Source organism: Lepidochelys kempii, chromosome 11 (assembly GCF_965140285.1).
Source record: "Lepidochelys kempii isolate rLepKem1 chromosome 11, rLepKem1.hap1, whole genome shotgun sequence".
Classification (NCBI taxonomy): domain Eukaryota; kingdom Metazoa; phylum Chordata; order Testudines; family Cheloniidae; genus Lepidochelys; species Lepidochelys kempii.
In genome coordinates, this window is record NC_136390.1 from 63,867,027 (window position 1) to 63,891,445 (window position 24,419).

A 24,419-nucleotide genomic window follows, 5' to 3' on the forward strand; every position below is an offset into this window, starting at 1 on the left:
GAGGGACTAGATATAGGTGATAAAGAGGGGAGGAGGGTGACAAGCCTATAAATTAGTACCAACAATCAATGATGGATTGGCAAACAGAGAAGGAAGTCCAGAGTTAAAGCTCAATGCTGAATGACTGTAAAATCATCAAGAAGCTGCTAGGGCCATGAAGCTACTCTCCCTCTACTCCCAGTACCTGCTGGAGAAGGTGGGGCTTAGAGGGCTGTTCCCAGAAGGCTCAGACTGGCTGGCTCCTTATGTGCAGTAGGAGTGTCCTGAGCAATGCCTGACTGACCCAATTTGCAGCTGCAGCAGTTCAGTCTAACAGTTACTAATAACCTTTTTTGAATGGCTCTCTGACCTTCAAATCGGTCCTTAAATGTTCATTTAGGGAAATGCAGAGTGATGATGTAAAGCCACCCCTGTCTCTGAATCCTGAGAATTTTGCCAAAGTCAGCATCCCAGCCAATGAAACTCTCTTGGCATCTGTAGCTTTGGGTCATGCAACAGAGACTGTATGCTTTCTTTTGGCAGACTATGAATTCTGATAGTGCTTAACATTTAATGTGTTAAAAGGACTGTGTGGACATCTCCAGCTAAGCAAACAAACCTCCTCATCCCTTTAAGAAGGCTATTCTGTCACTGCTGCAGGAAGTAAAAGGATTAAAAATCCCAGATAAAGTTCAGCAAAACCTGTATTGGGATAGGTATTAGAGGGGACTCTCACTTACTGGATCTCATTAGAACTCCAGCGTATAGCAAACTAAGTGGAATAGTTATGGAATTAACTTTTAAAGTGTTGGGGAGGGCATGATGAGGGAGGCTTTTGGGACTGATCTTGGATGGCTGGTTAACTGCTTTATGTGCACTAAAAGCCCTGTGACGTTACAATTCAGAGATTTTAGGTTCAGTACTGAATAGATTTTACAGGCCACTTCTTATAATAGACGCTTAAATCTTTGAGGACAATGGTTCATTCAGTGGGTTTGATAGCAAAAAGCCACCAACAAACTGCTAGTGTCCGTCCCCCCCTCCGTCCCCCCCCCCCCCCCCCCGGCCCGAAACACAGTGTAGTTTTTTCTGATTATGCCAACTTGATCTCAGTCTTACACAAAACCTATCCCTTTAATGGGAGGAATCAATGTGTAAGTGAACAGTAAAATATTTTTAAAGTGACTTAACAAAAAATGGTGTAACTGGGGAATACTGGAGTAAGGGCTATAAAACCACAATCAACTTGTTAGAGATACGATACAAAGATCTAGAAAAGCCATGTCTACACTCTTACCTTTTCAAAGGTATCCTAGTGAATGAGAGTTGACTGTCATGATATTTTTGAAAGCCTTGGCAAGAGTAACGGCTAAATGTCAGGCACTTAAAGGCCTGATTATTTTTTTTATTTCAGCTGTAACTTCCACTGAGTAGGTGTAACTTCTGCCGCTTCCATTGAGTAGGTGTGCAGCTGTATTCTGCCCAGAGCCAGGAAGGTTTCCAGGGTTGAAGTATCCTAAATGCTTAGTCTTAGTGGAATAGTTACGAAGAGCCAGTGCTCGCTCCCTGTGGCATTTGCTCGCTTATTTGCTTTGTTTAACGTTTTGCCATTTCTCACTCTGTTCTGATGGTAGCCCATTTTGAGGAGGGGTCTGTTCATTGCCCCTCCCTTTGACAGTTTTTTCTTTAGAGCCACTTCACATCAAAAATACCCATATTCTGCTCTCTCTCTTTCATACCATATCCCAGCCACCTCAATCAGGGATGAATCCAGACCCAAAAGCAGTGTACAGGCTTTGAGATCTCCTCTGAGGGTCTGAAGAGGCAATCTCACTTTTTTGTGACAGGTTTCAGAGTGGTAGCCGTGTTAGTCTGTATCAGCAAAAAGAACGAGGAGTATTTGTGGCACCTTAGAGACTAACAAATTTATTTGGACATAAGCTTTTGTGGGCTAAAACCCTCTTCATCGGATGCATGCAGTGCAAAATACAGTAGGAAGATATATATAATATGTACAGAGAACATGAAAAAAGGTTATTGCCATACCAACTCTTAATGAGACTAATCAATTAAGGTAGGCTTTATCAACAGGAGGAAAAAAACTTTTGTAGTGGTAATCAGGATGGCCCATTTCAAACAGTTGACAAGAAGGTGTGAGTAACAGTAGGGGAAAAATTAGCATGGGGAAATAGTTTTTAGTTTGTGTAATGACTCATCCACTCCCAGTCTTTATTCAAGCCTAATTTAATGGTGTCCAGTTCGCAAATTAATTCCAGTTCTGCTGTTTCTCGTTGGAGTCTGTTTTTTGAAGTTTTTTCTGTTGTTGAAGAATTGTGACTTTTAGGTCTGCAACTGAGTGTCCAGGGAGGTTGAAGTGTTCTCGGGCTGGTTTTTGAATATTATAATTCTTGACGTCTGATATGTGTCCATTTAGTCTTTTACGTAGAGACTGTCCGATTTGGCCAGTGTACATGGCAGAGGGACATTGCTGGCACATGATGGCGTATATCACATTGGTAGATGTGCAGGTGAATGAGCCCTTGATGACGTGGATGATGTGATTAGGTCCTACGATGGTGTCCCTTGAATAAATATGTGGACAGAGTTGGCAATGGGCTTTGTTGCAAGGATAGGTTCCTGGGTTAGTGTGTGTTGTGTGGTGCTGGTGAGTATTTGCTTCAGGTTGGGGGGCTGTCTGTAAGCAAGGACTGGCCTCTCTCCCAAGATCTGTGAGAGTGAGGGATCGTCCTTCAGGATAGGTTGTAGATCCTTGATGATGCGCTGGAGAGGTTTTAGTTGGGGGCTGAAGGTGAGGGTTAGTGGTGTTCTGTTATTTTCTTTGTTGGGCCTGTCCTGTAGTAGGTGACTTCTGGGTACTCTTCTGGCTCTGTCAATCTGTTTCTTCGCTTCAGTAGGTGGGTATTGTAGTTGTAAGAATGCTTGATAGAGATCTTGTAGGTGTTTGTCTTTGTCTGAGGGGTTGGAGCAAATGCGGGTGTATCTTAGAGCTTGGCTGTAGACAATGGATTGTGTGATGTGGTTTGGACGAAAGCTGGAGGCATGGAGGTAAGTATAGCAGTCAGTAGGTTTCTGGTATAGGGTGGTGTTTGTGACCATCGCTTACTAGTGCTGTAGTGTCCAGGAAGTGGATCTCTTGTGTGGACTGTTCCAGGCTGAGGTTGATGGTGGGATGGAAATTGTTGAAATCATGGTGGAATTCCTCAAGGGCTTCTTTTCCATGGGTCCAGATGATGAAAATGTCATCAATATAGCGCAAGTAGAGTAGGGGCGTTGCGGGATGAGAGCTGAGGAAGCGTTGTTGTAAGTCAGCCGTAAAAATGTTGGCATACTGTGGGGCCATGCGGGTACCCATAGCAGTGCCGCTGACTTGAAGGTATACGTTGTCCCCAAATGTGAAATAGTTACGGGTGAGGAGAAAGTCATGGAGTTCAGCCACCAGGTTTGCCGTGACATTATTGGGGATACTGTTCCTGATGGCTTGTAGTCCATCTTTGTGTGGAATGTTGGTGTAGAGGGCTTCTACATCTATAGTGGCCAGGATGGTGTTTTCAGGAAGATCATCAATGGATTGTAGTTTGCTCAGGAAGTCAGTGGTGTCTCGAAGGTAGCTGGGAGTGCTGGTAGCGTAGGGCCTGAGGAGAGAGTCTACATAGCCAGACAGTCCTGCTGTCAGGGTGCCAATGCCTGAGATGATGAGGCGTTCAGGATTTCCAGGTTTATGGATCTTGGGTAGCAGGTAGAATACCCCTGGTCAGGGTTCTAGGCATGTGTCTGTGTAGATTTGTTTTTTTGTGTGTTCTGCAGATCAAACTATTTTCTTCTAACAGTCGGAACTGATCAGAGTCTGGTATAAAGTCCTTGTGTAGATATGCTCCCTCTAACCCCTAGGTATTTATGACTTTGCTGAGAATCTCTCTAAACTTTCCAGAGTTCATTAGTTACTCAGTCATTTCCCTAAAAAGTTATTAAATAGGCTTTCAGACTACATAGTTAAAAATGGCATCAGGTCCCAAAAATGCCTGACACGTTAATTAAATGCATGCTCTCTCTGCAATGCACTGTGGCATTTTCAGTAGAATGACAGCGAATTAATAATCAACTGTGCTAGCTATGCTCTGTTTTGAGGGGTAATAAGGCTGCCTTTTGCACTTATCTCGTAATTGTCTCTTGCATTGAACAGGCAAATATAGCTAATTGCCTTAGCTGCTATTTGACTGCTAACTTGACTGAATTCCATTTCTAACTCATTGGGCATATGGATAACCATTCTAACCAGCTATTTGATATAGATTTTATTTGCCAGTCAAGATAAGTATATATTGCTGAAAATAGGAGGATCATACAAGAGACTATAAAGGATGTTCTTAGAGGACCCAAGTCTGCCACAGTTACGATGCCCACAAGTGATCCCATTGAAATCAATTGAACCACTCTATGTAGTGAAGCAAATAGGGTTTCGGAGGCATAGAGGTGAAAAGACTTGCTCAAGGTCACCCAACAGGCCAGTGGCAAAACTGGGTCTAGAACCCAGATCTCCTGAGTCCCAGTCCAGTGCACTATCCACTAGGCCACAATTCAGGTATATACAATCAGGCTTTGAATGTAATCGATGGTGACAAAGTTTTGATATGAATGTCCATTTAGTTAGCTGGTCATGTTTGTGTGGTTTTATACATACCTACATAAATAAAACAGTTATGCTTTCTACAGCTAGATGGCATAGTTAAACTAGTTCTTGTAAAACAATTGACTAGTACTAGAAAACATTTGATATGGGAAGTTGTTAAAACTGTATAACTTTTTCTGTACTGATCTAAATGATCGGTTCTTGAAATGCTGTTAACTCATGTGACTAGGAACATAACATCTGCGGTAGCTGAAGGCTATTAGCAATGACAGCCTTAGCTGTATGTCAGAGGTATGCTGTGACACATTGCTTATATTGGCCAGGAAAATGCTATTAATTGTCCTTTAAATGTCAATTGTTGAAGTACCAACGTGGCTTGTCTTGATCCTGACTCGCTCATTACCTAATTTGAGCCTATTAATGTAGACTTTTCTGCTTTCTTTCAAACACTTCAACAGGCCAGTACTACTGATTGAAAGACTGCTGCTTTTTTATTCTATTGCTGCTTTTTTTTGTAAAATATAACTTCAGTGTCCACATTCTTACAGTTTCATGTTCCATTAACTTCTGTAGTCTGCATTCCCTAGCTATCTAATAGTTCTAGAGTAAGGCCAAAAGGACTATCAGATCATCACTTCTGACCTCTGTCTCACAGGCCACCAGCAGCACCCGCACGCCAAACCCAACAACTGAAATTAGACCAAAGTATTACAGCCTTTAGGAGACTAGACTATTATGTGCCCCAGGCAGAGACTAGGAGGGACTGCGATACACCAATACCAAAGGCCCCTGAAATGGCAGGGAATTGATTTAAATGAGAGAATCCTGGTAAATGACCTGCACCCATGCTGCAGAGGAGTCACATGAACAAAAAGTCCTCCCCAGCCCCATATATGACAATCAGTTAGAGCCTGAGCACGTGAGCAAGAACCAGCCAGCCAAGCACCTGAGAGGAAGCTCAGTACCACCTCCCAGCACTGGCCCACCTTACCCAGTTCACGATCTCCAGCTGTGGTATCGCTGCTGTTTCAGGGGGAGACCAAGAAACCCCAGACTGCGCTGGGGTTGGGGAAGGGAGAGAATTCCTTCATGACCTCTGCAGGTGACCCGAAACGTGAGATTTTGAGGATATCGAACATGAACCAGATGGGACCCCTCTGCCCCACACTGTCAGCAGGAACTCTACGAGTCCCACTTATAAAGTGGTCTAGCTCTCTTAAAACTGTGCTTGTTTGCCCCCCACAACGTCTATTGGGAGGCTGTTCCAAACCCTCACTTCTCTGATGGTTGGAGACCTTCTGATTTCCAGCCTGAATTTGTTCGCTGTCAATTTGATTAACATGTCACTATCTGTCCTATAATTCATAGCTTATTCCTGAAAAAACTTAATGCACTAAAAGATTGTAACGCCTAAAAGAGGACAATTGCAGAAGTTGCACAATTCTTCCCCTCCTATAAAACAAACCAAAACCCTACCAGGAACCTGTTTAAAATCACTTTTTAAACTAGCTTAAGTTGGGTATTGTCCCCATAAAGAACTCTCATTTCAAAATGCATTACTGTGAGGTGGGTGGGGAAGAGACAATAAAATAAAATATACTCTGGGTCACTCTGAGGCGTCCCAAAGCTGTGGGATGTTGAAGAAGAGGATACATTTGCTTTTTGTCACTATATAATATATCACCATTTTGTGAAACTGTTGAATGCGTTATTCACTGGAGTGTGGGACTTGACCCAGTGTTTGGAAACAGTTGGGTCCAAGGTTGATTTTTTTTTTCCTCCCACCCCCGGCCCCCATCCTTATGGGGAGGAAAAAAAACCACTTGGCTCAAATAGTCCTCCTGATGTGAAGCTGTTCAATATGAACTATTTTGCCTGTTAACATCTTTTATAATATAGAGATTCCATGTAATCTCTTTCAGCACAATATCATTTTAATGTTCCCTGTATTGCAGCCATCTTAAAGTGTCATTCCCCCACCTCTCCCAAATTAAGTGCTGCTTTGGAAAGCTAGCGTATGCTAGCACATTGCTTAAAGATTCTTGAAGCATGTTGTAAGGTCACAGCCTGTTCTGATAAAGTTTTGTTTATGAGGGGTTTGCAGACTATAAGTATTGTTTCTCTTTCTCTCTCCAGATCGGCCAGCATTACTAACCTGTCACTGGATAGGTCTGGTTCACCCATGGTGCCTGCATACGAGACATCCGTCAGTCCACAGGCTAATCGCACGTATTTGAAAGCAGATACCAATGAGGATGAACGAAAAATTCTTCTGGTACAAACTAGATTTTTGTTGTCTTCCATTGTGATAGCAATGTGTTATGTGTGTCTGTCTTTCTAATGCTTTCTTTGTGGTACAGGTTGTGGCTCGTGCGTGTGTGGATTTTAAAATGATCCTTGAGTTTTTTTCCTTATGGGTTAGCAAGTTCTAACTGTAAATAGTTGTTTTAATGTAAAATAGTTATCTAGTCATTTGAATGAGTTAGAGACCACAGCTAATGTTAGAAGTTTTGAAATTTGACCTTCTCCCTATCTGCTTTGCTTGCGGAGTTAATGTAACTTTTCTCATAGGAAGTAGCACTAATGCATTTGTTCCAGGAAAAGCAATCAAAACCAGTAGCACAGCACTCTGGAGCAATCCTGTTGTAAAACATTCTGTTCTGTGTGTTGTGAGAAATACTATATAAAACTAAAAAAAACCCCAAATCCCAAACCCTTGTTTACATACTTAACGTTTATAAAATCAATTAGAATGGAGGGAGGGGGGAGATGTTTCATTTAAAACTGTCCAAACTGCATAACTAGTGTTGAATCTTTCTGGATGTCTGTTACCATTCAAAACCAATAAGGTCAAATCTTGTACTAGTACTGTCTCCCTGTGGATTGCATATGTAAGGGCAGAATTTGATGTTTGGTGGTGGCTCACCTTTTTATTGTAGAGCTTCCACATTGAAGCAAGCTTTATAATGAGACAATTTCTTCCTTTCAAGGAGAATGCTGTAGCAGATATGCTCTGCAGAAGGGATCTAGGAGTGTCAGGGAGAGTAGGGGGACAGCTTAGGATCTTATTCAGTCTGGGGGACAGAGACACTAACAGCTTAAACGTTACAAATACAGCTTGGGACAAAATAGTCAAAGCTGTTGTGTCTTCACTTAACTTTAGATCTGATTTTTAGAATTGTTGCTTTTATGCAATAATTTAGGATGTCATAATTGCTTCTTGTAATACAGGAACTGTCCTGAGTCCCTGTCAGGTCATGATACTCTTAAGTGGTGCATTGAATTGACTATACTGTGATAAAAAGTTAATGGCCTTTGCTTGCAAAGCGGGAGTTTGACAAGGTGCAGGAGCACTGGAATTCTGAATGAAATCCATGCACACTTCCATAATCTGCAAGCTAAAATCCTAGAGTTTAAAGTGTTGTGGTGTTCTGCCACTTGATTTCAGTCTAAAACACAAAGCAATATTAAGATGACTGAATTCTACTGAATCAAATTTTATATACTCCTGCCATGGCAGGAGTGACGTGCTTTGTAGCTGACCACCCCAAAACATGCAGTGCACTGGACAGGCTAGCATGGGATGCATGGAACTGGAGTCAACCAATCAGTGGGACCAGGTTCCTGTAAGTTGAAGCCAAGGGGGATAGAAATTTCTGGGGCAGATATAGTAAACCTGTGCACACAAAACTGGGTTAAAATTATAGGATTTTTTTTTCGGGGTGGGGATAGGGAAGATCCTAAGGAAACCAAACTTTCCTGGCAAACTTGTCATCTCAGCAAAAGGGTTAGATGAGAGGAATGCTGATCAGATTTGATAAATCACTCAATTACTTGAATTTTTAAAGGGGTGAGGAACTGGGTTTGCTTATGGTGTATGAAGAGGCATGTAGTAGAGTCCTGGCTGCTTTTTTTATTTTTATTTTTATTTGTGTGTGTGTGTGCATGTTTATATATAATATATATAAAATCAGGAATGTTGAATCTAGTCTTGCTCTGGGAGATATCAGTATGTCTTGTGAGCTTTTTTAGCCCTTTGTTTGAAGGTGTGTGTGTTTGTTAAACACACACAACCCTAAAAACTGTCCTAAACAGAGATTAATAATAAAAATAAAAACACTTGACGTCTAAATGAAAATCACTTCCCCTCTCAATCAGTTTGCTTGATAACTAATGTCATAATTCTGTTGGTTCTGTGTGTTTACATAGTCTTCCGGGGGGCGGGGGGGGGGGACCCTACACTTCTTTAGGCTAACTTTATGCATCATGTAGTAGCAACTAAAGAAACAATCCCAATTCTTTCCTCTCTTCCTCTTTGGGCTGTTTCAACACCTGCAGATCTTTTCCTGTGGTGCATGTCCTTTCAAATGACTGGAACATCTGTCCACAAGGATAAGAGCATTGTCTGGGTGTGCTGGTGGGGAAGAGTTGTTCTGGCCTGCAGAGACATAGCCATGACCAATATTAGGTAGGCTACAGCCATACTAGTGTCAGGCGGTTTTATGACAACATGATTCAAAGTTGTAGTGTAACTAACCAACACATCAGACCCTGTGATTCAGAGTTGTCTAGCACCAGAGATCTGTGGAGAGAACCTGAATCATGGGGTGGGTGGAAATCATGTTCATGGATGTCCTGGGCCCTTGGTTATGTTAACTGGAAAGTGAGGTCCTGGAGGTGTCTTACCATGCAGAAAACTAGCTTTGATTGCCCAGCTGTGGCTGCTCTTATGGAGGTGGAAGTACAGGTAAAGGAGTGTTTGCGTCAAAATGGATGGAGGCCTGAACCTTAAGGATTCAGAATGGGGTACAGAAGATTGGAAGTAGGGATTAGGTAGTGTGATTTGGCCTCTCAATTGGCAATAAGTGGAGATGGTGGAGAGGCATTCGTCCATAGAAATGGGATGGTAGAAGTTACTTGAACAAAATGGCAACATAGAAAGCATCATTCTCAAAGGGATCTCCTTAACTAGTTGACCAAAGAGAGCTCTGAAAGAGGCTTGAGTGCAGCATTCAGGTCAACAGCACAGAATGTTCAGAAGAGCATTTATTGCTTTACCTGAAGAAAGATTCAGTGTTCCTTGGTCTTCTACGTAGCCCCCAGTTCCAGGGGGCTGGAAGAGGGAGTTCAGCATGGTAGCTTTACTGCTAGGAAACTACTTGCCTGACTTACACAGTGAGCTTTTGCATTGTTTGACTGTATGTATAAAATATTACTGCAAAATTCTTCCCTTATTCTCAGTGTATAGGATCACTTGCTGTAAAATAAAGGACTTAAATAGCAGCTGATGTACGCTGCTTAATTTAGAAGCAAATACATAACGGCTTCGACTTTACTCTTATTATTGGAAGGCTGTTGCTCAGGAGCCAATGTGAAGGCTTGTGCTGATGTAGCTGTATCTAACTGCAAGGTCAGTCTTTCTAAAACCCTCCGTAACTGTCTCTCTCACACAGGACTCTGTCCAGTTAAAGGATTTGTGGAAGAAAATTTGCCATCACAATAGTGGGATGGAGTTTCAGGACCACCGCTATTGGCTGCGGACCCATCCCAACTGCATTGTGGGAAAGGAACTAGTCAACTGGCTCATCAGAAATGGACACATTACCACAAGGTATTCCTGATATTTAAAAATGCTTAAATTAAACCCATCTGCCATTGCACTCATCGTCTGTGTTGGTTGGCATGTGTGTAAATTTTTTCCCCCCCAGTGGTATATTCCCCCTTTTAAAGTGAGTGTGCATGTGTATCAGTGGATGGAGAGAGGAAATGAGACTCTGATCTCCTCCTCCTCCTCCTCCCTTCCTCTGAACAAGGGAAAGAATGTCTTTAGCTCATTTGCTAATTCTGACAGCACATAACTTAATGAAGGGGCAAGTCGAGTCGGAAACTAGGGCAGACGACTAGCACAAGGGAATGGAGTTACCCAGTGGGAAGGGAAAGGTAGCTGGGGGGCCAGGAGGGAGCAGAATGGGAGTAACAGACTGAAATGGGCAGAGGGGAGAGTGAGAGAATGGTAATCACTAAAACTGGCACGAGACTACTGTTAAGAATGTCTCTGTTTTTGGAACACTGTGCTCTGTTTCATAATTGCTGATCAACTCGTTCTTAAAGGTTTCCTAATGTTGGTTGAACTAAGCCATGCCTTTTGGGTAGATGCTCTAGTGATAGTCTCCACTTTTAAATAATGTAACCTCCGTCAACAAAAGATCAGATCAACTGTGCTGCGTGGATACTGCAGTTGTGTTTCTTAGCTGCACGAGCACAACCTTGCTGCTATAGCTGGCTGGCCTGGGGGTGGGTTTCAGGACCCCTCTAACTATTTGTAGGCTTTGGATGGCCCCAAGATCTAGGGATAACTGGGTCTGCAATGTAACAGCTTACCATCCCGTATAGCACTGTATGTTTGCCTTGCAGTGCTGAGGGCTTGTAAAGGATTATCCCTGTCTTACTGAGTTAAGAAGGGCAGGAATCGAGATGATTCAAGCCTGCACAGCATGGGCCTGAGTCTTCAGCGGTGCTGAGTACCTACAGCAAGGAGTTGGGGCGTGGGGGGGAGGGTGTTCAGCACTTCCAAAAATCAACAGCCAAACATATAGGTGGGGAACACTTGCATTCCTGGCTCTAGTCATGTTTTCAATCCACTGTCTCACCAAATTGTCTCTAAATAAGTACCTTTTCTCTAACAAATAATGCAAAATAAAGGAGAGATAAATTATGCTTTTTTTGGGTAAAAGTTTGTACTGTAAACCATACACACTTATAACCAGACTCTTAATACTCGCCTGTCTCTTATTCTGCCCTTAGAGCTCAAGCCATCGCAATAGGACAAGCACTGGTAGATGGACGCTGGCTTGATTGTGTCAGTCACCATGATCAAATCTTTAGAGATGAATATGCTCTGTACAGACCACTACAGGTACAGAAACCTTTTCTAGCTGCCATTGGAATGTTGATTCAGTTGTGGCTGGCGAACTGTTGTCACTTTCCTTCCTCTGTATGCTCTGCTAGCTCCTAGGTTTCAAGAGAACTAGGCCTAGCTTGCCTCATGTTCTCTGTACTCTTGGTGCTGTCCCTGTGCCAGCTGGGTCTGTCTTGTGTTGTGAGTGTGTGGAAATACTCATAATCTCATTACACCAATGTAAACTAATTGAGTTAAGGTCATAGAGGAAACTAGGTCAGGCAAGGAAGCTTTGATGCTTCCTCTGTGAGGAGTAAGGGTGGCCACACCTATGTTAAGTTAAAAAGGAGGAGGGGTTCTAAAATCTGATTGCATCAACAAAAGTCTAAAGTCACAATGGTAAGCACATTCCAGTGTGGCTTCTGAATAGCATAGCCAGTATTCAGAACAGCTGTCACACTCTAGGAGTAGATGTCACTTGTGATACAGCATGTAGCTTTTCCTGGAAGGGCCATTGTCTCTTTGAACAATGACATCTTTGACAAGTTCTTCATAAAGACTTAAAAAATACACCATCCTTCCAACTCTTAGACAATATTTTGGGAAATTAGTTGCTTAATTCCTGATCAAAAGAAGTTGATGGGTTTAGGAAGAGATTGAATTCCCTAATTTACTTATTGTTGCCAGTAAAGTATCTGGAGACTTTGCGTAAAGGGTTTCTCTACCCTAGTATATAAATGGTCTCTCTTTATTCTGAGCCTGAGTTGCAGTGTGGAGAAAGACAATCAGGGCCCCAGTAAAGGAGAAGTGACTGAAGATGCTGTCTGGGCTCTGGCATTGTCCTGCTTGAGATATGCTGAGGTGTAAGATCTGCCAAAACCATTAGTTTTTGTCTTGATTCATGCAATCACTTCTACCAGTCAAGAAACAACAGAAAGTTTTAGTTATAGTTGGTCGTATATAGTCTGCAGTTCATGATTAACCTGTGGTTTACCGGTCATGCTCTTATATGATCTCTGATCCTGTAGTGTGTAAAGTCAGCAGGAAGTTGCATCTGACTCTCCTCTTGTCTATTTCTGTATAAATTGGGAGTAACTCAACTGAATTCAGTGGAGTTAAACTGGTGTCAGTGAATTTGTTTTTGCAGCAATTGCATTAGTTTCAAAGGAGGAAATTCTAACTAGAACTGCAATTCCTTTGGTGACTGGAAATTTCTGTCTTGGGGGTGGGGGGTAGATTGAAGTTGCTGTCTGCTCTCTGGGATTCCCTGCCATAAGATCCCAAGGCCTTGCTTCACAATAGTTTCTCTCTTGATTTAGAGGGCCAAACCTGGCTTTCAACTGAATCAGTTAGCCCCACTTGATTTGGTCAGTCACAGAATTGTTCAAGGGGCTAAAAGTGCATGTCCTTCTCCCAGATCAGCATGGTCAGTTTATGGGGGTAAAGTATAGAGTTTGGCAAACCCCTTTGCTCTAGTCCTAGCGCTCAAATCTGTGCAGGCTCTTAACATGTTGTGGGGGTGAATAGAAAACTTGCAAGTCTTTCATTTGCCTCAATCATAGAATATCAGGGTTGGAAGGGACCTCAGGAGGTCATCTAGTCCAACCCCCTGCTCAAAGCAGAACCAATCCGCAATATTTGCCCCAGGTCCCTAAATGGCCCCCTCAAGGATTGAACTCACAACCCTGGGTTTAGCAGGCCAATGCTCAAACGACTGAGCTATCCCTCTCCAACATGGTTGACTTGTGAGAGTGGGGTGAGGTGCCTGGGGAAGAAGCAAAGACTGATGTGGGCAGAGTAAAGAGGTACTCGCTTCCTGTCCTAAACAGTTGCTGCCCCCCCTCAAGTGGTGGGTGGTTCCGTGATAAGTTTATCCCACTGTGTGCATACATTTACTTTTGTGAAGTGCTTCAGGCTGCAAGACACAATATAAATGTAAGCTGTTGCTGTTTTGATCAGTGCATAGTGGTGCCTTTCTAAAGCAGCTTAACATCCCAGAAGGGCTGAAGAATTAAATTTACTTTCTCTTTTCCTGATCTCCCAGAGCACAGAGTTCTCGGAAACCCCCTCTCCAGACAGTGATTCGGTGAACTCCGTAGAGGGGCACTCTGAGCCATCCTGGTTCAAAGACATCAAGTTTGATGACAGTGACACAGAACAAATCCCTGACGAAGGGGAGGATAACTTGGCCAGTGAGTTTCAACTGACTCTCTTCCATCTTCGCATGACAAATTAGCATAACTCTCTCTCTTTTTGTGTGTGTATGTGTAATGGAAGTGAAAGTCCTACTTTGCTGGTAGTAGCTGTAAGGTTCCAAGTAAACTAAAACCTCACTAGTTCTCCTGTTTCTTGTGGTGGATACAGTATTTTCTAATCCGTTTGCAAAACTTGATGTTTCCAAATTAGTATAAACTCTCTGGATTACAGTAGCACAGATGGACTAGTTCGGGGTGTCAAGACAGACACTGTCCTAATGTTCACTTGGGTTTTAAAATAAATCTATAGAACTTCCTTCCAACACTTAATCTTATCTTGAAGTGTACAGATTTAAGACTGAAAATACTGTATCCCTTTTAGTATTGCACACTGGGCTTTATGTATTAAAGACAATTTTTCTCCTCTCCAATACCCTCATGATACCCATTTGAACCCCTTTCCTCCCTGTATCTTCCTCCTTACCCAACATTAAAAGACTCCGCCAGCCCTAGCAAGCGCACATCAGTCAGCAGCTTCCAGTCCACAATGGACAGTGACTCAGCCGCTTCCATCAACCTGAACGTGGAGCTGGACAACGTGAACTTCCATATCAAGAAGCACTCCAAGTACCCACATGTGCCCCCTCACCCTGCAGACCAAAAAGGTACGAGGTAGTCACCAGCTGGAGTTGCACATGATGGAGAGCGGTGCCCTGACACTGATGAGTTTACCCACTACTACCTGTAGTTGTCTTGTTGATGGGTGTATATATGAGATCTTTTTAGTTAGCCCACCTGCATACGTCCTCTGACTCGATTACCTTTGTAGGGGTGCTCAGAATAAGCCAACTATGCCACCTTCTCTGAAGAGCGTGCAACTTCTTGTGTGGCTATTCTCTTTGCAGTTGGAGGATACCATGCTACCTCCTCTCTCCTTTCACAGCATGGCAGTTCCAGACATATTGTCTTGTTCAGCTAACTGGGACAACATCATAAGTTCTGGCCAATTTAAGGTGTGATTATTTAAAAAAAAAAAAAAAATCAGACTGCCACTTTTTTTAATCACCATTAGTGATGGAGAAAACTTAATCCCTCCATCTCTTTTCATCAGTTTACCACTGTGGGTCCAATTATCCTTTTATAAAATGCATTGATTAACAAATCTAATAGTCAAACTGCTGAGTCACTCTTAAATCTCTTCTATAAATGAATGCTAAATTGGAATGTGAAAAGGCAAGTGAAATCTATTTGAAAATATCACCTATTCTCCCATTCTATTTTAGTATACTGTGAACCACACTATGGCTGACTGAAACAAAGTCTGGCCCACTGTTTTTGTTTGCAAATAATTGTGGTGGCTCCTTTAAATGCTGGGGTGGCTCTTTATTTCTGTTCTCCTTTCCCTTACCTGCAGCTTCAACAGCTTTGCAGATTCCTGTCCTTGGTTTCTTCAAATGGGCATTTAAAAGTCTTTGATTATGGAGTCTGTCCACAGTTCTTGTAAGGCTCACTAGCAGAGTAGAGGATCTTTAATTGGGATGCTCCTAGTGAGTGCATCCCTCAGTTGTCGATGTAAATACAATGGAAAAGTTTTTCTGTTGGGGTGAATTAGGACAGAAAAGCTTATTTTTTTTCACTTGTTCACAGGTGGTTTGCGCTGAAAAATTTTGGGTTGGACAGAGAATACTGGAAGCTTCATTCTAAAATGAGTTTGATGCAGCAACTGTTAGCAACCAAAAAATGAAAAAGCCCCTTTGGCAGTGGGCTAACCTTAAATTCAAGTATCTACAGCAGGCACTGCTGGTACCTGCTAAAGTCTGTCCAGAAGGAAAGGAAAATAGGTGTATTGTAAAAATGAAAGTGCTGAAGGTACTTTCAAAAGCGGAGTGACTTTATATTCGATAATAGCCTAGTTTTGTCTGATGTTATGACCCCACCTTCTTCCCCTCAAAAGATTATCAGCAGCATCCATTGACTTCACTGACCATTATGGGCACAGCTTACTATGTGGGTTCCTAATTTAAGGCATTTAAGCTTGAAAATCTTGTCCACTGTACCTTATTCAGTATATAAAACTAGATATTTGAGAGCAAGCACACACAACTGGAATCAAAGATAAGCCATCTAATTCACAGTGTACAGTAGCTGGGGCAGTCAGGAATAAACCTAAAAGGATAGTGTGTTCCCACTACAGAGCTCTGAGATCTTGGAAATTGCTGATGCAGATGTTTCTAATCTTTTCTTTCCTTGTACTCCTTCCTTTCAGAAGGGTGTGGGCTTCAATTCTCTGGAAGCTGTATGTTTATGTTCCTGTCACATTGATGAATATCATATTTGTCATTATCTACCCATTATAAACTGATAGGAAAATGTGATCCTAGGTGGTCTGTGGGATTTATTTATTATTTATGTATTTTATTTTTGCATAGGCCTAAATTTTTGTTTCAGAGTAACAGCCGTGTTAGTCTGTATTCGCAAAAAGAAAAGGAGTACTTGTGGCACCGTAGAGACTAACCAATTTATTTGAGCATGAGCTTTCGTGAGCTACAGCTCACTTCATCGGATGCATGCCGTGGAAACTGCAGCAGACTTTATTTATACACAGAGAATATGAAAAAATACCTCCTCCCACCCCACTGTCCTGCTGGTAATAGCTTATCTAAAGTGATCATCAGGTGGGCCATTTCCAGCACAAATCCAGGTTTTCTCACCCTCCACCCCCCCACACAAATTCACTCTCCTGCTGGTGATAGCCCATCCAAAGTGACAACTCTTTACACAATGTGCATGGTAATAAAGTTGGGCCCAACTGTAGCTCACGAAAGCTCATGCTCAAATAAATTGGTTAGTCTCTAAGGTGCCACAAGTACTCCTTTTCTTTTTGCGAATACAGACTAACACGGCTGTTACTCTGAAACCTGTCATTTATACCTGAGAGTCTGCTCCCAAGTGCAAGGAAGTGGGCTGCAGTTTGTCTTAAAGGATGGTAAGCCTGGTTACAGGCACTACAAATGAAATCAGTGTAGTTTTGGGCTGTTAAGGCAAGCATTTTGTAAGGGGAATTTAATGGAGCTCCTCTGTGTCTGGAACTCGTGTAACCAAATCTGGAATTTTCCATTAATTTCTGGCATAAGTAAATTTATATCCAGGCAATTTTATAGCAATGTAAAATTGAGAGTAATATCGCTAAGATGATGGAATTGTCATGAGGTTGATCAGAATCTGGGTCTCTGTGTACAGCATTGTTTAACTAGGGGTAGATATTCTACAACATTCGAAGCCAGTAATTGTGTGACTCTACATACTTATAGTTCCTGTCCTGTAGTGTGAGAACCTCTAGGGGAGGCTGTGGGATAAAGTGGAAAGGGAAACGCTTAGATGTTTTAGACAAGAAACCCTTCCTGACATTCTACGTGAGTCTGTGAAAATCTCAAAAGGGACTGGAGAACGGAGTGATGGCCCTATTGTTCCAGGCTTCTAAAACTAGGCTGGTCAGGACATGGGGAAACTGTACTGTATTTTCAGGGAAATTAAATGGATGATCTCCTAAAACATGAATGATGGCAAAAGGAAATTGCTAAAACAGCAGAGGTCAGATGCGTGTACTGTCACTTGTAAGTAAATATTGCTTGGTGGCTGTTCTGCCAAAATAATCTCCCTAAGAAATTAATGAACTAATTTGGATTAATTTTCCAAAGTATCCCCACATAGATGAACCTTTAGCCGCTAATTGATGCTGGATGCAGTCTGTTGGGACATTGCCCTATGAAAATGATGGGAATTAGTCTCTGGCTTTGTTTTAGTCAGGATCTTCTGTTATCTTACATGGTAGTGAGTTTATTCCTTACCGTGAAAGAACTTGCAGAACTGGCGGTGACACACCCTCCTACAGCAGGAAGTAATCTGATGGTTTTGTCACACAATCTATAAGTCACAATCATGGGGAAAGGGGAGGTAAAGTAGGAACAAAGCATCTGTTCTAAGAAGTATGTAATCAATTCTGCAGTATAAAGTTACTTATGACTGGTGGAAATTGCAGGGTGCATACAGGGGACAGCTGTAGAGCAATAGTCTATAATGTACTAGAAACTTTTTGGTATTCTAATGCTGCTTTTTGATTGTTGCTGAGCCCAGTATAGGGACTTGTCTATGTAAGGACATTAAAGACTCAATAATATCAGACACTTCCAGCAAACTAAATTCCAGTACGATAACCTTGGAGTCAAATTTCATTCACTTCTTGGGTGTGCAGCCCAAATGCTGCAGCAGGTTGTTAATTTGTAAGCCAGAAAGTGAAACTGATAAAAAATGAACTTGATCATCATGTTCTCCTCTTGTGTTTCATTCAGTGAAAACCCACTCAGTGGTTAGAAGTGAATTAGTGTTAAAACAGCTAAACTTTTTTCATTGTTTAAACTGGGGTTTTTTTGAGACTTCACCTTGTAGATGCTATGTCAATTTTTGACAATTCTATCTTCAGAGTCTCTTCAATACAGAGCAGTTTTCACCTTTGTGTAGTGAGACATAAAGGGGATAAAATTGTAGTGGAACAGGGGAAAGGAGGGTTGGCAGTCCATAATAAGGTGTCTTGTGGCTTTTTTTTTCTGTTTTTAACCAAAGCTTTTGTAGAACTATTCACCCAGTCTAATGTCCCAAGCTGTCTAGGTCCGCCTATGGTGAGTGAGGGTAAGCCCAGGCTTGCCTATTTGGGGGCATGTCACCACCAAGGGAAAATGGCATATATTAATTTTGCTAATGCAGGATGATTTTAAGACATTTTAAATTGCTATTAGTGATCTATAGTGATTACAGTAGCAATGAAGAAAAGCTTTGTCTCTCCTTCTGATCTCACTTCATCCTTCCTAATGGTCATGGCTATTGTGATTGGTTTTAACTCTTTCCATCCCTTTTCGACAGTGCGAATTATTGAAGTTGTTGAATAGTTTCCTGTATATCCTATTTCTACCCATGAAGCCCTATTTAAAAGCTATATAGAATCTATGGAATAAATTGCATTGTTTTATAGCCTGCATCTGCGAACAGACTAATTTCATCTATTTCAAACTTCCAAGGTTCTTTTAGATCTCAGCTCTGGTCTATAAATAAGCTTGGTAGAATTTGATTTTTATTTTTTTATAACTTTGACAGATGCTTATTTTTAATTTTTTTCAGGTGTGGGACATTCAGACAATTATTTAATGACAGACCTTGAGATTCAGGAAGTTAAAGCTTTATAAACTATTCAAACACAAATTGTCAAAATATACAATGTAAATATCTTTAAAGAGAATCATACTTGCTTTTACTATTCGTTTGCTAGTCCATTTGTAACTAGCCTGATTCAAAAGTTTAGATCACTACATTTTGAGTCTTAAGTTCTCGAGTGGCATTTCGATTACTTTGCTATCTGTAAGTTTTAATGATTGTAATGGAAAACTTTTTGTGTGTGGTGAAATTGACATTTATCGATACTTATCAATAAAAATCTAATCCTTCAAGCTATGATTTAGCACACATGCTCCTTGCTCCCCAAAACAAAACATGTCATGGGTATAAGCAGGGATACAAAACAGTTACTGGTGCGGTACTGACTAATGATAGGCTGTGACCTCAGGACAGAATATCTTGAAGTAAAATATCTCATGAACTGCCGTTGCTGGAAACTCCACCTATTAGCTTCCATGGGGGAGAGCTGGAACTCTTGAGTCCCACCTTCAGTGGTACACAGCACTCTCTTCCAGCCCTGCTCTTGAATGTCAGGCCTCACAAAGTGACACACATGGACTTATTTAAAAAAATAATTTTGGTTAACTTTCTAGAGACAGCCTCTCAAACAAAACAGTATACTTGGCTCTGACTTTATTGTCACCAGGAGGCCTCTGTATGGGTGCTAAAGCTATCTAGCTTGTTAGACAAGGACACAAAAATTAAAACAACTTCCTGAAACGGGGCTTAAACAAAATATACCATATTATGCGGGGGACGGGGGTAGCATGTGACAAAACATTTATTGCTGCATGTTGGGTTCATCTGTAGTAACAAACTTGTGGCTTTGCCACTTACGAATAATGTGGTCATCCCAAACGCATGGCAATAAAATCTTGATACATTTTGATTTACAACATACGTATTTCAGATATTCCTAATAAGTAACCCTCACTTAGGGCTAGATTGTCATAGCCCCTACAGTGCTTAGTGGAGTAAGATTCTCACATTGAGGCTCCAGCTGTGGGGGCGGGGGAAACTACTGCAAGGGAAGGAGTCCTGGTTCTGCCCTCTACTTGCTATCCAGGGTATATAGGGTAAGTGAGCTGCTCTGTGAAAAGAGGTTAAATAACTTACTTCTTACTCTAGTGTAAGTGGTGTTTGGGGAGGAATTATGTCACAGATTAGTCTCTAGTATGCTTCTGGTGTAGGGTAGCTGTATGCTATCCCCTAAATGGGGCAGACTGCAAAGTAGTCAGCTAGCCTTCAGTATAACTAGTTGTGCACAGCTTATTAAAGACACTCTCCTTTCAGCCTCTACTTGGACAAAATATTAGCATATTAGTAACTAAGTTGAAGGGGATGCTACCATCTTGGACTCTTCATCCATTATGTATGAAGCTTCAGTTTAGAGCACCTATTGGACAACATATCCAAACTTGGATTGGGATTCGTCCCTGCTGATTTATTTATTTAATTTTTTTAAGGGACCATGCTTGCATATGCCAACTCCTCTTTTCTGCTCCTTCTTCTCTATGCTGCCTAGTTTCACTGTCACTGGAAAGAGTCCTGTTCCCAGACATGAACTGAAAGCATGTGCTTGAATTCCCAGGACATGTAATTAACCGTTTGCAAAACAGAAAGGACTCCATGCACAGAGCTGTCAAATGCATGAAATAAAATGAAGAGATTGTGTTTCTCTGTCTACAGTCTAGCGCCATGGTTTTCAAGTTTTTTTTTTTTTTTTTTTTTTCATTTGTGGACCGCTAAAAAATTTCAAATGGAGGTGCGGACCGCTCCGGAAATCTTAGATGTAGTCCGGGACCACAGGTTGAAAACCACTGGTCTAGAGTAATAATCCTAACGGCAGGAGGAAGGTGGTATCTGCAACACTAGCAGATATGAAACTACCAGGCAGAAATGCAACTTATGTTGACTGTGTCCCTCTTTAATGTTTTACTTGTGTTGTAATTCGTGAGGGCATAGTTCTGATATTTCTGCTACTTTATCAGTTGTCTTATTTAGTTCTGTATTTCTCTGCTTTGGAAGTGTGCACTCATCAGTCATCCCAGAGCAAAAGACTTCGTCTTGAAGCGTTAGGATTTTTTTGAGGGGGAGGGCAGGGTGGTGGTCATGTTGGGGGTGCTTATGTGGGACTTTGGAGACTACTTTTTCCCTCTAAACAGCATTGTTGGTTTTTTGTTTTGGTTTTGTGAAAGCTGGATATAGTTACTAACTTGTCATGTGATGGTAATAACTGTTTTGATAGATAGATCCTGGAAAACTCTTTGGCAAACAAATTGATAGATACCATATTCTGTAATTACTTATCTTGTATTACATAACATGCACGCATATATTATACACTGGGGTGACCAAACTTACTGACCCTCAGAGCCGCATATGACAATCTTCAGATGTTTGAGAGCTGGTGCACACCTGCAGCCCTGCGGATACCCCCGCCCTGCTGCCAGAGGTGACGTGTGGGGGGAGGCACATGGGGTCACATGCCGTGCCCCTTCCACACCCCCCAACACCCCCTAGATTTTGCCAGGATTTGCTGGCCTCGCTTAGTCACATGCCGCCGGGCCCCCTCCCTGCACAGCAGCTGCTGGAGCTAGTGAGCTGTGGCTATGCAGGGGTTGCTGAGGGTAAGAGGGGAGTGTGCTGCGGGGGTCATGACTCGAGCTATTGGGAGTGGGGGGAGCTGAACCTTTAAACTGTGCTCCTCCACTCTCAGCAGGCACCAGTCATCTGTGGCAGAAGCCTCTAGCCCCACTACCCTGCCACAGGGCAGAAGCTGTGTGCACATTTTTGACTGACCCCTTTTCTTCTCTCCATTTGACCATAATCCATTTTAAGTATAGCATAATTTTTCCCCCCTCTAGCTCTTAAGGAGGGCACATTGCATGTCTGCTTCTTTGATTGAGAAGAGTCCTGGAACCAGATGGCTATTTTTCCCTCCTATGAGAGAGCTCGTTGTTCATAAAGGGTCTGTTAGTTGAATCTGAGAACCAAGTTAAGGTTATGCATGGGTGGGGGAACACCTTTGGTTTTAATGTGCCTTAAGAAATTAAAGGAGACCTGCTTCCTCATTGTGTTTGGGTACCTCCACAGTCTCTCTCAGGTGAAGACTTAATAGGTTCCAGATGTAGATGTAGGGGGGAACTAGCCACATGGAACTTGGAAAGGCAGATGGTTTTTTCCCCCAATGCTTTATTTTGTATACTCTCCATGTTAGGTTGGTTGCTGAACAGTTTTAAGCAGTATTGTGCCGTCATTTTGGAGCCTTGACAGAACAAGTATGAGAGGATATTCTTGTCTTAACCACTCGTCAGGTTGTTGCTACAGCAATGACTAAATGCTTTAAATGAGTAATATTTTCTCTTGTGGTGTGGGTGTGTACATAATATAATTATACTGGCATGCCAACATAACCTGTCATTTTTCTGTGTCTCCTCCCATCTCCATCTGCTCTATCCTTTCCAGAGTACTTGAATCCTGACAACGGAGGGCAACAGATGGTCTCAATAAGTGACGCTTTCATCAAGGGTAAGATGAATGGAAATGCTTTTTTCCAATGAATGTGTAATGTAGATATGAAAGCTTCTATTGATATTAGAGCTGGGCTAAACATTGGCTTGTTAAAGTAATTCTAAAGGCACATAGCGAGAAACTTAGGTAACTTTCTCCACTTACTTGGTTCACTTTCAGATTGAACTCGGGCTTGTCAGAGTCTTTGTTTTTTAAATGCCCTTGAAAAGAAGTTTCCTTCATTACACAGTAACTGGCTGTGTTTAGCACTTCACCATCCGCAAATGTTCCTGCATATAAGAGATTAGTTCTTTTTTTTCTTTTTTCTGGGCTCCATCAGGTGTTTAACTCTCCTACCCGCTTATTTCCTTGTACATTTGTGTGTGCGCCTAACATCTCCGTGCCACCAATATCTCAAAACTAATCTCTGAGGTCACTGTAGCGCAGCTTCTCTTAAATCATGTTGGCTCTCTTGTTGCTTCTGTTGAAAGGCAAGTCCTATTGGACACAGCTGTAAGTTTGAGACCCTTTTAGATTAGGAAGCAGACTACATATTTCTGGATGTGAAGGCATGCAATTTATTGACAAATATTCAGTGTCAGGTGCAAAGCATCTAAAAGTGGAAAATGCCTTTTTATTTTTTCACAAGCATTGTTCTTAGTCACATACTCATAGTGTGGGTGGTGGCGGTCCTATGCAGATTACTTAAAATATGATGATGATGGCCTGTAACCGTACTGAGTTGTCCAAAAGATGACCATTCCCCTTGCAGCCTAGACTGCAAAGATTTAAATTTTAGTGCAGAACTCTGCACTAGTGACACAAATTAAATCTGAATTGTATAGTCAGCATAATGATGATAGTGAAGCTTCTAGTATTGCTCTTTGATACAGTAGTGCTGGGGGGTGAGAGGGCAATCAAATGTAATCATTAATTTTAACGGACAAGTTAAGATTTTTAGCATTTCATTTTGGGTGAAACTCATAAAATATGAACATTTAAAGGGTAACTATTAGTTACAACCTGAAGAAATAAAAACTATTTTGACATAATAGGACAGATTTTATAAAACAAAACTAAACTACTCCTAAGAATTACTACTACTTTCAAACTGTACTGTTTGAAGGGGAAAAATAAGAATCCACACAAAGGGAAAGGCAAAAGCAAAACAGACTGACTAGGCAGCAAGCTCAAGCCGAATTGTCAGCTGTTCCCTTCATGTATTTTAAGGAGATCTTTAAAAACCATGGCTCTTAACAAGCTATTTTGGTGCATATGATATTATTTTTGGTCTTATAAAAGGTAACCAACCTAGTAGATTGTGCCTCATATGGCCAATATTTTTATTACGTACAGATCTGACTCTGGCCCTGACTGTCCTTTGTTACTCCAGTTCAATGGAGTCTTACTTCTATAAAACTGGAATAACCCTGGTGAATCTGGCCCTCTGACTAGACTGCTAGCAAAACTGCGAGACTTGAGTAGTGTTAGTTCAGAGACTAAACAGAACTTATTGTGATTTCTGTTGACAAAGATTGGACTGCTCTAAGAGTTCACTCAGTTATGTTGGAAAAGCAAGATATAATATTATGAGCAACAATCCTATTCAGTAGGATTTTATCTCAAGTGATTGGCCCTAGCTTTAGTGGGTTAAATCGCCACTGTCTTAAAATCTTGTACTCGTAATGTGCAATTGCCTACTTAATTTCTAAGAGTCTGCATTAGTCAGGAGATGCATTTCCATTGGGCTTGATTGTGGATAATGTTTGTTTTATGTTTCTAATATAAATTTAAAATAAGTTGAATGTGCTCTTATGTACATGACCTTTTTGCTAACTCCACTACTTGAGTGGAATAACTAGGTGTTTTTAGTGCTCCTTTTGTATATAAGGCTTCCAAAACAATAGCTTTTTGCCAGTGAAATCATACAAGATTAGACTTTTCTAATTTTAAAAGGTCT

The 24,419-nt window shown here is 41.6% G+C and overlaps 1 protein-coding gene across 6 annotated transcripts in view; it reads left to right on the forward strand.

Moving 5' to 3' along the window:
- The window catches only part of PIKFYVE (phosphoinositide kinase, FYVE-type zinc finger containing), a 103,430-nt gene that overhangs the window by 23,832 nt on the left and 55,179 nt on the right, over positions 1 to 24,419 (forward strand). For 5 of the 6 annotated variants that reach the window (XM_073306653.2, XM_073306652.2, XM_073306655.2 and 2 more), the window contains 6 exons: positions 6,764 to 6,902; positions 10,081 to 10,238; positions 11,432 to 11,543; positions 13,570 to 13,717; positions 14,218 to 14,385; positions 22,415 to 22,477. In XM_073306653.2, the coding sequence (XP_073162754.1) occupies positions 6,764 to 6,902; positions 10,081 to 10,238; positions 11,432 to 11,543; positions 13,570 to 13,717; positions 14,218 to 14,385; positions 22,415 to 22,477 (788 nt within the window). The remainder of the gene's footprint in view (positions 1 to 6,763; positions 6,903 to 10,080; positions 10,239 to 11,431; positions 11,544 to 13,569; positions 13,718 to 14,217; positions 14,386 to 22,414; positions 22,478 to 24,419) is intronic. The other variant, XM_073306656.2, reaches the window with a different exon arrangement.